Source organism: Sorex fumeus, unplaced genomic scaffold, assembly GCF_029834395.1.
Source record: "Sorex fumeus unplaced genomic scaffold, SorFum_2.1 ptg000098l, whole genome shotgun sequence".
Taxonomy (NCBI): Eukaryota; Metazoa; Chordata; class Mammalia; order Eulipotyphla; family Soricidae; genus Sorex; species Sorex fumeus.
In genome coordinates, this window is record NW_026606155.1 from 86410906 (window position 1) to 86424482 (window position 13577).

The window sequence follows — 13577 nt, forward strand, 5'->3', positions numbered from 1 at the left end:
AAGAGAACTCCCAGAACGACCACCAACTGGGAGTTCTTTGGTGCTCTTGCTGCAACATTGGAAGATGCCGTTGTTGACAACATTGACGAGGAATACGATCGGCTGGTTCAGCACCTCCATGATAGTGCGAAGAACGTCAAGAGAGAGATAGCCACAAAAAAATGCCCGTCTTCGAAAACTCTTGAGCTTATTCGCCAACAAGGTTTGGCGCATGCCTCAGGCAACCACAAGCGAATGTCCGAGCTCACAAAGCAGTGCAGAAATGCAATAAAGGAAGACCTCAAAGAGAGAATAGCAGAAATGCTGGTAGATGTGGCAGAAGCCGGGAAAAGTATTCGTAATGCCTGCCTGTCCTTCACAACTACAAGACCAAGATCACTGCCCTCCGACATCCTGATGGATCTCTCACATCTTCCAGAAGGGCAATGGAAAAGATTATCCATGACTTCTACTCAGATCTCATTGATAGCCATGTCCACCTGCCAACATACGAAATTTTGCAGGATGGATATATCATTCCCAATGTTGTCCCTTCTGAAATCTGACATGCCATTTCGTTGGTAAAGAAATGAACAGCACCCGGCCCAGACAAGGTCAGACCTGAACACCTGAAGAACCTGCCGTCAGTACTCACCAATATGCTGACTCAGCTCTTCACATGCTACCGTCTGAATGCAAGGTTCCGTCCCAATGGAAAACCAGCAGGACTGTACTACTGTTCAAGAAGGGAGACATCCATGACATTGGCAACTATCGCCCGATCTGCCTACTGTCTGTCATCTACAAGTTGTTCACTCAAGTCATCCTAAATAGGATTGGCAGAACACTAGATGAAGGACAACCATGCGAGCAAGCCGGGTTCCGCAAAGGATTCAGCACCATCGACCATATTCACATGATAACCATGCTCACTGAGGTTTCTCGGGAGTTCAAGATGCTGCTCTGTCTTACGTTTGATTTAAAGAAGGCCTTTGATTCTGTTGAGACAGAAGCAGTCATTGAAGCCCTAGCCAGTTAGGGCATTCAAACTCAATGCATCAGGATCCTCCATGAGCTGTATTATGAATTCACTACCAGGATCTCACCATTCTACAAAGAAGTGATCGTTGATGTCAAGAGAGGGGTTCGACAGAGTGATCCCATTTCACCAAAACTCTTCAGTGCCACCTTCGAGAACACCATGCGACGACTGGAATGGGAAGGAATGGGAGTGAAGGTAGACGATCGGCAACTACACCACCTCCGCTTTGCTCATGATATCCTTCTAATAACACCAAACATTAGCCAAGCGGCACAAATGCTGACTGACTTCGACCGAGAGTGTAGAAAGGTCGGATTACAGCTGAATCTCACAAAGACAATGTTTATGAGAAACAGCCTCGTTCCTGACACTCCTTTCACTCTCAATGGAACAACCATCTCCGAATGCAACAGTTATGTGTATCTAGGTTGAGAAGTCAACATGATGAATGACCTGGCACCTGAGTTGCGCAGGAGGAAGAGAGCGGCTTGGAACACCTTCAAGAGCATTGAAGAAAGAGCTAAGAGGATGAAGAACCTCCGGCTCCGGGAACATCTCTTCGATTCCACTGTTTTCCTGCATTAACATATGCCTCAGAGACTTGGGCCCTACGAAAACAGGATGAGAACGCTGTTTTGGGTCTCCCACAGAGGAATAGAAAGAGCTATGCTTGGAGTATCACGTTTCACTCAAATGAGAGAAAGAATCTGGAGTTCCGACCTCCATCAACCATCAAGAATCAGGGACGCTGTCTTGTTTGCCAAGGCATCAAAAATCAGATGGGCTGGACACGTAATGAGATTTGGAGACGACCACTGGACTAGAACCGTTACCAACTGGATTCCACAGGAACATCAAAAGACCGCGTGGCTGCCCACCTACCAGATGGTCAGAGTTCTTCATCAAGATCCTGAACAATCGGTTTGAGGCTCTTCATGTTCCTAGAACGAACAGATGCCATTGGGCTACACTAGCACACGACAGAGACAAATGGAGACGTTACTGGCACCCACTCGAGCAAATCGATGAGTAACGGGAAGTCAAGTGATCAAGTAATCTACATTTCACTATGAAAATAGTCTGCATAAGATCATTGTGTCTGGGGAGAGGGTGGCAGGAGGGATACGGGGGATATTGGTGGCAGGAAATGTACACTGGCTGAGGGATGGGTGTTGGAACACTGTATGACTGAAACCCTATCACAAAAGGTTTGCACCTGTATCTCATGGTGATTCAATAAAAAATAAAATAAAATAATAAAATCTTAAAAAAAGATCATTATGTAGAATAAAGGCCCTCCCGTTGATCATCGATTTGCTCGAGCGGGCCCAGTAACGTCTCCATTGGAGACTTTGTTGTTACTGTGTCTGGCATATCGAATACTCTCGGTAGCTTGCCGGGCTCTCCGAGAGGGGCGGAGGAATCGAACTCGGGTCGGCCATGTTGGCTGCGTGCAAGGCAGACGCCCTTCCTGCTGTGCTATTATGTAGAATAATAATATTATTTTGCATAGCCTTAAAAGGAAAGTAGGGCTGAAGATAAGGTATAGAGATTAAGGTCACCTTGCACATCGGTGACTTTGGTTTAATCAGCAGCATCACAGATGTCCCCCAAGCACTGCCAGAACTGATCCCCGATCATTGTTGAGTGTGGTTCCAAAACAAAACAAATGAAAATTGATATGTTACCACCTGATGAATTTTGAGGGCATTATACTAAGTGAAATACGCCAATAATAAGGACCAGTAGTGTATATTTTGGGTGGAGTGATAGCCTAGCAGGTAGGGCGTTTGCCTTGCATGAGGCCAATTGCCCGACCTGAGTTTGATTCCCCCACCCCTCTCAGAGAGGCCGCATGCTACCGAGACTATCTCCCCCGCAAAGCAAAAGCCTGGCAAGCTACCTGTGACGTATTTGATATGCCAAACACAGTAACAATCTTCACAATGTTACTGGGCCCGCTGGAGCAAATGGATGAACAACAGGAGGACAGTGCTACAGTGCTACAGGGTATATTTTTACTTAAAACTGAAGGTTATCAAAGTCATAGGAATATAATGTAGAATGGTGATGGTCAGTGGCCAACATCTAAACAAAGTCAGAAACAAGGGGATATTCTTTAATGAGTTCAGAGATTTAGTTTGCAAGATGAGAAGATTTCTGAAGGTAAATTGTAAATTAATGAGAATTATATAACACTAATTCACTGTACACTTAAATATGGTTCGGATGGGGTCAGAGAGATGGTATGGTGGATAAGGTGTTTGCTTTGCATGCAGCCAACCTTGCTTTATCCCAGAGCTCTTCCAGGAGAGATCCTGAGCACAGAGCCAGGTATGGCTCAAAATAAAAAAGTTAAGATGGTAAATTTATGAATCACTGTATCACTGTCCTCCCATTGTTCATCGATTTTCTCGAACGGGCTCAGGAACGTCTCCATCGTGAGACTTTGTTGTTACTGTGCTTGGCATATTGAATACGTCACGGGTAGCTTGCCAGGCTTTGCCGTGCAGGCAAGATACTCTCGGTAGCTTGCCGGGCTCTCCAAGAGGGCAGAGAAATCTAACTCGGGTTGGCCATGTTGGTTGCGTGCAAGCCCTACCCTCTGTGCTATTGCTCCAGCCCAAATTTATGAATATTTTTCACAATTAAATTTTTAATAAATTTGATCAACAAAACTAAACTTTAGTATGTGGAATTGGTATGAATAGAGATGAGGAAGAAAAATTAGAAGATTGTCCCAGCCAAATAAAATAGTCTTGAGACCTTGGGCTAAGTGAACGTGACAGTATTAGAACAGGAGAGAAATGCTAACACAGCCTAATCACAGAGCTATCATGACAGCTCTTCTCATATTACTTCCTAAATATGCTGCTACTCTTGGGTTAGGTTGCTTTTTAACATGCTATTTTCTTATTTACTGTTGCTTTTGTCAGTATTGTCTTAGACTATTGGTATCCAGGGAGTTAGAATCACTAACTTAAAATCTCTTATGTGTAGCATTCAGCAGTACAGACAGAAGCTTAGTAAATACTGTCTTAAGAATATGTATTGGCTGGGAAGTAATAATTATGAAAAAAATCGGTGTAATTTTGACATATTTCCACAAGCACATTGGAGACTACAGGGTTTCACCTGTGTCTAAAACAATAGTTTACAGGGGCTGGAGCGATAGTACAGCAAATAGGGCGTTTGCCTTGCACACGGCCAACCCAGGTTCGATTCCCAGCATCCCATATGTTCCCCTGAGCACCACCAGGAGTAATTCCTGAGTGAAGAGCCAGGAGTAACCCCTGTGCATTGCCGGGTGTGACCCAAAAAGAAAAAATAAATAAATAAAACAATAAAAATAAAATAAATAAAATAGTTTTCAGCCATTTTACCAATGAATACAAATGAAATTAGAAATGTTCTGTAGAACTCTGGGGCAGGAAAAATGCCATTATTTACCATAACATTTTAAAATATTGTCACTGTCCTCTCGTTCATCGATTTGCTCATTGATTTGCTCGAGTGGGCCCAGTAACATTGTGAGACTTGTTACTGTGTTTGGCATATCGAATATGTCACGGGTAGCTTGCCAGGCTTTGCTGTGTGGGCAAGATACTCTCGGTAGCTCGCCAGACTCTCCGAGAGGGGCGGAGGAATCGAACTTGACTGTGTCGGCCACATGCAAGGCAAACGCCCTACCGGCTGCGCTATAGCTCCAGCCCTTTTAAAATACAATAAAATTTATTTTCAATACATTTAAAATACAACAAAATGACAATTTTATAGTTATTTTAAAGTAACTAGAAACTGAGCAGAAGAAATTCAATGAATAGAAAGTTTTTAACTTTTGAGATACAATGTTTCAATTCAAATAATACAAGTGCTAAATCAGCTGCTGCTTCTTTTCTAGGCTATCTAGACCAAACTGGGTGGCATCTGCATTCAAGGCAAGCAACTTAACTCCCTACATTGTCTCTATGGTCCCCTCTGGTAAACAATATCTTCTTCACAGATTTGCAGGAAATTTCTGTGAATTAGCAATAGTCTGTGGACTGGAGGTTGGAAAGCACTGATCTTGAATATTTCCATACTTGAGTAAAATTGAACCCCTGAACTATGCTGAAATATAAATGAGCATTTGACTTACATGAAACTAATGGGTTCTTCAAACCTTTCTGTCCTTACAGCTTGTGGTCATTAGTGACCCCCACATCAAGGTTGACCCTAACTACTTAGTATATGCTAAGGCCAAAGAACAGGGCTTCTTTGTGAGGAATCACGATGGAGGAGACTTTGAAGGAATATGCTGGCCTGGTAAGATAACCACATTATACACTCTCTGTTTCCACTTGTTTGGTCCCCATTAATGAAGGGTTCATGGCCATCATTAGCATTTCTTCTAAGTGTCTTTTAATGCATTTTGAAATCTTTTTAAGAGCTGATATTGCTTTCTTAGTATGTTTTATAATCCCTGGTGAAATATGCCTTGTATACACTTATCAATGAATGAATGAAAAATAAACTAGCAAAGCTCAGTGAGAGCCTGAGGAAATAAATATTTTAAAACAGGAAATGAGAAAAAGGAGATGAAGAGAAAAAGAAAAATAATCTAGCACTATTCACTTGTAATTTTAATTTCCCAGCCTTTCATAAGTGACCTCAGTTCCCTTGGCAACTTTGGATTCTTCATTCCAGAAATTATTGGACTCTTGGTAGAAACTCAAAGATAAAAGGAAAGGTAAAGGTAAAGGCCCTCCCGTTGATCGTCGATTTGCTCGAGCGGGCCCAGTAACGTCTCCATTGGAGACTTTGTTGTTACTGTGTCTGGCATATCGAATACTCTCGGTAGCTTGCCGGGCTCTCCGAGAGAGGCGGAGGAATCGAACTCGGGTCGGCCATGTTGGCCGCTTGTAAGGCGAACGCCCTACCGCTGTGCTATCGCTCCAGCCCCACTCTATTATATCAAAGCCTCCTATAACAAATTCATGCACTCTAGAGCAGTGGTTTTCAACTTTTTTATACTGTGGAACAGTGAAAACAGGGGAAAAGGGAGCATATACACACCACCATTAATATTCATTGCAGCAAGCAGTGCTCTGCTCCACTCTACCGCTGCATTACACAACATGATTCAGATATCTCAGGGGCTAAACATCAATAACTGTTTTGCACAAAGACAGAAAATTTTTGCATAACAGTGTTAGAACATGGACCAGCGGTTAGAAACCACTGTTATAGAGAAACCCCACGCATTTCCCCCCCTGATTATACCACTCAGAAACACTTCTCTGCTCTTTTTAAGAAGAGAGGGCTCACTCAAGAATATCTGTCATCCATATTCAGATCATCTTAGACCTATAGTGAGGGACAGTTTGAATTTCTTTTTTTTTACTGTTTAAAATTTTATTTATTTATTTTTATTGAAACACTGTGAGAGCAGTTACAAAGTTTTCAGTTTAAGTCTCGGTCATACAATGATGAAACTCCCGACCCTTCCTTCACCAGTGCACATTTTCCACCACCAAAAACCCCAGTATCCCCCAATCCACACCCTCCCCCTACCTGTGTGGCAGACAATTTCCACATTACTCTCTCTCTACTTTGATTACATTCAATATTTCGACACCAAACCCACCATTATTATTTAGGATTTTACCCCAACACTCAGATCTGCCAAAAAGGCAACATTAAACAATCCATTTTCTACTGCTGATTATGAATTGCATTTGATGACTGCAGCTGCAATAGAATTTTGGAATTCTGAGGTTTTAATAATTAAATCTGGAGGGATTTCTGCCAAAAACTGCTGTGTTCCTAGCTTTGTTTCTGATTCTCTGGGATCATGGCCGATAAGCAGCTCGATCAGCAGCCAGAAGGCTCGTTCATGGGCAGCCTGAATTTTTTTTTTTAATCACTTCTGGACATTCCTTCTGAACCTCTGGGTTGAATCATTGCCTTCATCTGCTTCTCACCACCTTGGTATTGACTCTTCCATATATACATTTTTTTTCTGATATATATAAGGTACCCATTAATAATTTGGTTTTCAAATAGGATGTTTTTGCAGTAACATATCCAATCAGGACCACTGTTACTCACAAATTTGTCTGTTCTGCTTCTACAGGTCTCTCTTCTTACCTGGATTTCACTGATCCCAAAGTCCGAGAGTGGTATTCAAGTCTCTTTGCTTTATCTTTTTATCAGGTTTGTTGCCCTTTGTTTTGTTTTGGGGTCATACCTGGCTAAGTTCAGGGCTTAATCCTGGCTGTGTGCTCATATAGCATTCCAGGGATCAAAGGCCAACACCTTACCCATTGTATGATGTCTCCAACTCCTGTTGCCTTTCTTTTTCTCTTTATCAGTTACTTGAAAGGTTGAAAGGGGGCAGAGTTTATTAAGTAGAGTTTCTATGCTTTATCCAGTAGCTATTGATAAATAACACTTATATACTTGGATGGGCCAGAGCGATAGCATAGTGGGCAGAGCGTTTGCCTTGCACATGATAGACCAGGGTTCAATTCCTCTGCCCCTCTCAGAGAGTCTGGCAAGCTACTGAGAGTATTCTTCCCGCATGGCAAAGCCTGGCAAGCTACCTGTGACGTATTTAATATGCCAAAAACAGTAACAACAAGTCTCACAATGCAGATGTTACTGGTACCTGCTCGAGCAAATCGATGAACGAGAGGACAGTGCTACAGTGCTACATACTTGGATGTTGCCATAACAATAGCCATATGTATTACCAAATGCAGAAAAACTTTGATTTTCACTTCTCGTGATGAACTATGATATTTCAAGTTATATTTCTAAATTGTTGTATAAATACTAGACAATCATATTCTCTATTAAATATAATTCAAATACATGTGAAATATTTTTACAAACTATGTATCATTTAAAAAAGGTATAGGAGTTACACACTCATAAGCCACCTCCTGCGGTGCCTGATAATCTCCTCATTGGCTAACCTCCAGAACTCATGGCTGCTTCTCCCGAAAGGGAGCATAAAATGAGGCCCCCACAACCATGCCATCAGACTCTGCACCAGGCTGTTTTCACATGGGGAGCCCCAGAGGGAGGCGCGTGAGAGCCCTCCCCGCCCCAAAGGATCCAGCCCCGGCAGCCAACCTCCACTACCCAACTACCACCATGCTCCAGGCTGCTTTCCACGTGCTTGGGCCGAGCCTCACATATAAGTGAATATATTTCTGGACCGCGAAACATCATAAGACACTCCCTACCCATTTTCCATAATTACCACACCATATCTGATGGGGCTCAGACAGTAGGCAACAAATCATAGAGGGAAGTATGTGTGTGTGTGTGTGTGTGTGTGTGTGTGTGTGTGTGTATGGAGAGCCCAGCAAACTACCGAGAATATCCTGCCCACACAGTAGAGCCTGGCAAGCTCCATGTGGTGTATTAGATATGCCAAAAGCAGTAACAATAATGGGTCTCATTTCCATGACCCTGAAAGAGCCTCCAATATGGCAGCATTGGGAAGGACAAGTAAGAGAGGCTGCTAAAATCTCAGGGCTGGGACAAATGGAGACATTACTGGCTCCCACTCGAGTAACTTGATGAATAATGGGATGACAGTGATGCAGTGATAGAAGTTGCAGAGATAATAAAGGGATTAAGGCACTTGCCTTACATGCTGCCAATCCTGGTTCAATTCCCAGCACCATATACTGTCTACTGAGCACCACCAGGCACGATTTCTGATCATAAGAACCAGGAGTAAACATTGAGCACTGCAGGGTGTGTCCCCGAAACAAAAAAAAAGTATAAAATCTTCCAAACCCTATTTTGCTTATTTGTATCATTTATTATTTATTATATTAGGTAACATGATTACAAAAGTATTAATATTTTTGGCATTTTGGTATTTATGTACAAAATTATTTGTACAAAAATAGCTGGAGCTGGAGCGATAGCACAGCGGTAGGGCGTTTGCCTTGCACACAGCCAACGTGGCCGACCCGAGTTCAATTCCTCCGCCCCTCTCGGAGAGCCCGGCAAGCTACCGAGAGTATTCGATATGCCAGACACAGTAACAACAAAGTCTCCAATGGAGACGTTACTGGGACCGCTCGAGCAAATCGATGAACAACGGGAGGGCCTTTACTTACTTTACTTATGTACAAAATTATTTGTACAAAAAGTGCCCAGGTCAGTCCAAGGCTATTCAATAAATTAGTATTTTAAATCTTAGAAAAGCTAGAGATTCAAATGTCAAATCATTAATACAAATAAAATAATGTATGTCAATTATACTTCTATTTAAAAGAAAAAAAATCCTGGTTTCATCCCTGCCATTGCATATGGTTTCCCTGAGCACCACCAGGAGTGACCCCTGAACACAGACACAGAAATAGCTCCTGAGCATGCCTGGGCATGACCCATGACCCCCAACTTTTAAACATTTTCATTTTTTATAAAGAGCTATCAGTGGGCTAGACTATAAGTGGTAAGTGATGCAGTGATACAGTGATACAAAGAGCCATAGGGACTAGGGATGTAGTTTAATGGCAGAACACTTCCTTGTATGTTTGATCCCCAGCACTGCAATTGAAAGGAAAAAAAACACTGGTGCAGTCACAGTCACATCTAAATAACTGTATCAACTAGTTATGATGATGCTGAATATAATGTGTAGTATAAATTATTTGCTATGTGCCAAGCATGTGATGTGCATTATTTTATCTTCATAATAACCATCTGATGTTCATTAAGTAACAAGTAATCTGGAAGATGAGAAAATTGAAACCAGGAACAACTTTTTTCCTTTCTTTTTTTCATTGAATCACCATGAACTACACTTACAAAGCTTTCATGTTTGAATTTCAGTCATACAATGATCAAACACCCATCCAGTGTACATTTTCCATCACCAGTGTCCCCAATATCCCTACCACATCCCATCCCAACCCTCCCCTTCCTCTATGGCAGACAGTTTCCCTCTTACTCTCTCTACTTATGGGCATTACGGTTTGCAATACAGATAATGAAAGGCCATCATGTTTGATACTTTATCTACACTCAGCACACATCTACCATCCCGAGTGATCCCTCCCCCTCCAACCATCATTGACTTTGTGATCCCTTCTCTATCCCAGCTGCCTTCTCCCCTAGCTCATAAGGCAGGCTGCCAACCATCTTCCTGGCCCTGTCTGTACTGTCCATGGGTTTTAGTCTCATATTATGATATTCCACAAATCATATTCCACAAATGAGTGCAGTCATATTATGTCTGTCTCTCTCTTTCTGACTCATTTCACTTAGCATGATACTCTCCATGACCATCTACTTATGATCAAATTTCATGACTTTATCTTTCCTAACAGCTGCATAGTATTCAATTGTGTAGATGTACCAAAGTTTCTTTAACCAGTTGTCTGTTCTCGGGCACTCAGGCTATTTCTAGATTCTGGCTATTATGAACAGTGCTACAATGAACATACATGTGCAGATGTCATTTCTACTGTGCCTTTTTGCACCCTTGAGATATATTCCCAGAAGTGGTATTGCTGGGTCATATGGAAGCTCAATTTCTAGTTTTTTAAGGAATGCACATATTGTTTTCCAAAAAGGCTGGACCAGTTGGCATTCCCACCAACAATGAAAGAGAGTCCCTTCCCCCTCCCACATCTTCACCAGCACTGGTTGTTCTTGCTCTTTTTGATGTGTGCCAGTCTCTGTGGTGTGAGATGGTATCTCATTGTTGTTTTGATTTGCATCTCCCTGATGATTAGTGATATAGAGCATTTTTTCATGTGCCTTTTGGATATTTGTATTTATTTGAGGAAGCTACTGTTCATTTCTTCTCCCCAGTTTTTGATGGGGTTGGGTTTTTTTTCTTGTACAATTCTACCAGTATCTTGTATATCCTGGATATTAGCCCCTTATCAAATAGGTATTGGGTAAATATTTTTTCCCATTCCGTGGCCTGTATCTGTTATTTGGTCACTGTTTCTTTTGAGGTACAGAAGCTTCTTAATTTAACGTAGTCCCATTTGTTTTTGTTTGTTTCCACTTGCTTGGTCAGTGGTGTTTCATCCTTAAAGATGCTTTTAGCTTCAGTGTCATAGAGGATTCTACCTACATTTTCCTCCATGTATCTTATGGATTCAGGTTTGATATTGAGGTCTTTAATCCACTTTGATCTGATTTTTGTGCTTTGCATTAGACAAAGGTCAGAGTTCATTTTTTTATAGGTAGCTGTCCAGTTTTCTCAGCACCACTTGTTGAGAGATCAGGAACAATTTTTAAAAGTTGGTTAAGTTTATTTCCAACTTGCTAATTGGAATGCAGTAAATGGTGCATCCAAGATTAGAAGTCAGGTCTTTTTTATCTCCTGGACTGAACTCTTAATCCATAAACTCCCAGAGAACCACATATTAATACATAGATAACCATTTAGAGCAGGAAATAAACAATGTTGAACCAGATCTCACCAGGACTTCCTTATTAAACTGCTTTCAGACTCATATAGCAGAATTGTTAATGGAAAAAAAAAAACAAACCTTCTGCGTTACAAAGCTGAAAATACTGGGCAAGTATTTTGACATGACTTGCTTTTTAGGGATCTACTGATGTTCTGTACGTATGGAATGACATGAATGAGCCCTCTGTCTTTAGAGGACCAGAGCTAACCATGCAGAAGAATGCCATTCATCATGGTAATTGGGAGCACAGAGAACTTCACAACATCTATGGTTTTTATCAGGTAAGGCATCCAGGGAGAAGCCAATCAGATCCATTTGCTCTGCCTTTTGGACTGCTTTGCAATAACACTATACTGTTTGTTTTTCCTTAAATGTCATTTTTGACACAAGGATGATTGCCAAATTGTACCAGTATGAGGCTTTTTTTCTCTTTTGCATCTTTTTCTTCTATAATGAACTTGGTCTGTAATTTATAAATTTGTGAGATTAATAACAGAAACATTGTCTTTGGCAGAAGCACTAATAAGTAGCATTGGGTACTATTCCAAAAAACCTTTTCTTGAAGTAGGCAGTGTGTACACATACATAAATAAAGGCAATGAAAACATATTCTTTGCATATGTGTTGTGTTCCAGAAGCTCAGGTTTGATCCCTGACACTGCATGATCCCCCCAAGCAGCAATGGGGAGTGGCCTACTACCTCCCACCCCGTGCAGCAAATCTGGAAGAATAGAATAGTCCATGAGCACTGCCAGGTGTGAGCCCCTCAAAAAAAGGAATTTGAGATTTCACAAATGTCTAAATATAGTAGAAAGTCATATTAATACAAAAGGAATTAGATACAGTAAATATTACTATTTTTGTAAACATAACATATTCTATGTTATATATTATACTTGGTAAATATATTTTACTATAAGATATAGTAAACATTACAATATACAATTTTAGTAAATATACATTTTAAATGTAGAAAGTCTTCCTTAAGTACTTAGCTTTCTCAAAAGATGATGATATAATTGCCTTTCAGTTGCCACTCACATCAAGAAGACTTGGAAGTCATTTATTTTTATTTATACCTATGTTCTTGGTTATTTATAAACTATACCTACATTCCTAAGATCTTTCCACCAGTTGTTATTTTCCAGTGGGAGCTCCTGACTAGATGCAGCATAGTTTTTATAGTATATGTTTCCTTCCCTAATAGTATTCTACTTTAACTACAACTTGTTTTAGAGAGTTTATTATATTATTATTATGCCTAAATAAGTTAGGCAAGTCACTTAGTGTCACTAAATTTGTTTTTGGGAGGTTTTATTAGTGAAATCTGTTTCTCAAAAGAAGGATTTAGGAGATCAGTGATTTTTCACTACCAGGCTATATTACTGGTACCAATTTGTAGATTAAATAGTTTGAAAATCACTGGCATATCTTATATGAGAAAAATTATAAATACCAATATTAAGAACAGCATGGCTGCTACCTTATTTTACATTATTTTATCGCTATATTAATGAATTTTTTCTGTTCTCACAGAGAAGTTTCAACTTCTTTCATTACATCTTGAAAATATTTTACATTCCCACCAACCACTTCTTTTTAGCATGCTAAATAAGCTTATAGGAGATGTTCCTCCAAACAATGCTCTAACCCCATAATCTCCTTGAAATGTTTATTCTTTGATTTTTATAGCAAATGGCGACTGCAGAAGGACTGATACAACGATCTAAAGGAAAGGAGAGACCTTTTGTTCTTACACGTTCTTTCTTTGCCGGGTCACAGAAATATGGTAAGGGATGGCTCCTGTGATTAGACTAAAAACATAAGTTAGCAACCTATTTTATTAGACTATTTAATGTATGCAATGCTGCTCTCTTGATGCCTTATTTTTCAGTAACCATCGTAGGCCTTAGATACAGAGAATGCTGTGCCCTGAAATAAGTATGTTGTCACTCAGAAAAACAAACCAGTTTACTTAGATAGAATAAGCCAACTTTAATAAAATTTAATTACTTGCTTTCCACTGAAGAAATTCCCACTTAGATGTTGGAAGAATAATTTGGAGTATCTGCTTTCTGAGATGGACATCTGTGATCCTGTCTCTGATTTATCAAAAC

At 40.6% G+C, this 13577-nt stretch overlaps 1 protein-coding gene across 1 annotated transcript in view; it reads left to right on the forward strand.

The window, feature by feature from the left end:
- GANC (glucosidase alpha, neutral C) overlaps positions 1 to 13577 on the forward strand; it is a 72569-nt gene that overhangs the window by 36882 nt on the left and 22110 nt on the right. Inside the window, exons 13-16 of the mRNA XM_056134272.1 lie at positions 5200 to 5326; positions 7137 to 7216; positions 11598 to 11741; positions 13153 to 13249. Of these exons, the coding sequence (XP_055990247.1) occupies positions 5200 to 5326; positions 7137 to 7216; positions 11598 to 11741; positions 13153 to 13249 (448 nt within the window). The remainder of the gene's footprint in view (positions 1 to 5199; positions 5327 to 7136; positions 7217 to 11597; positions 11742 to 13152; positions 13250 to 13577) is intronic.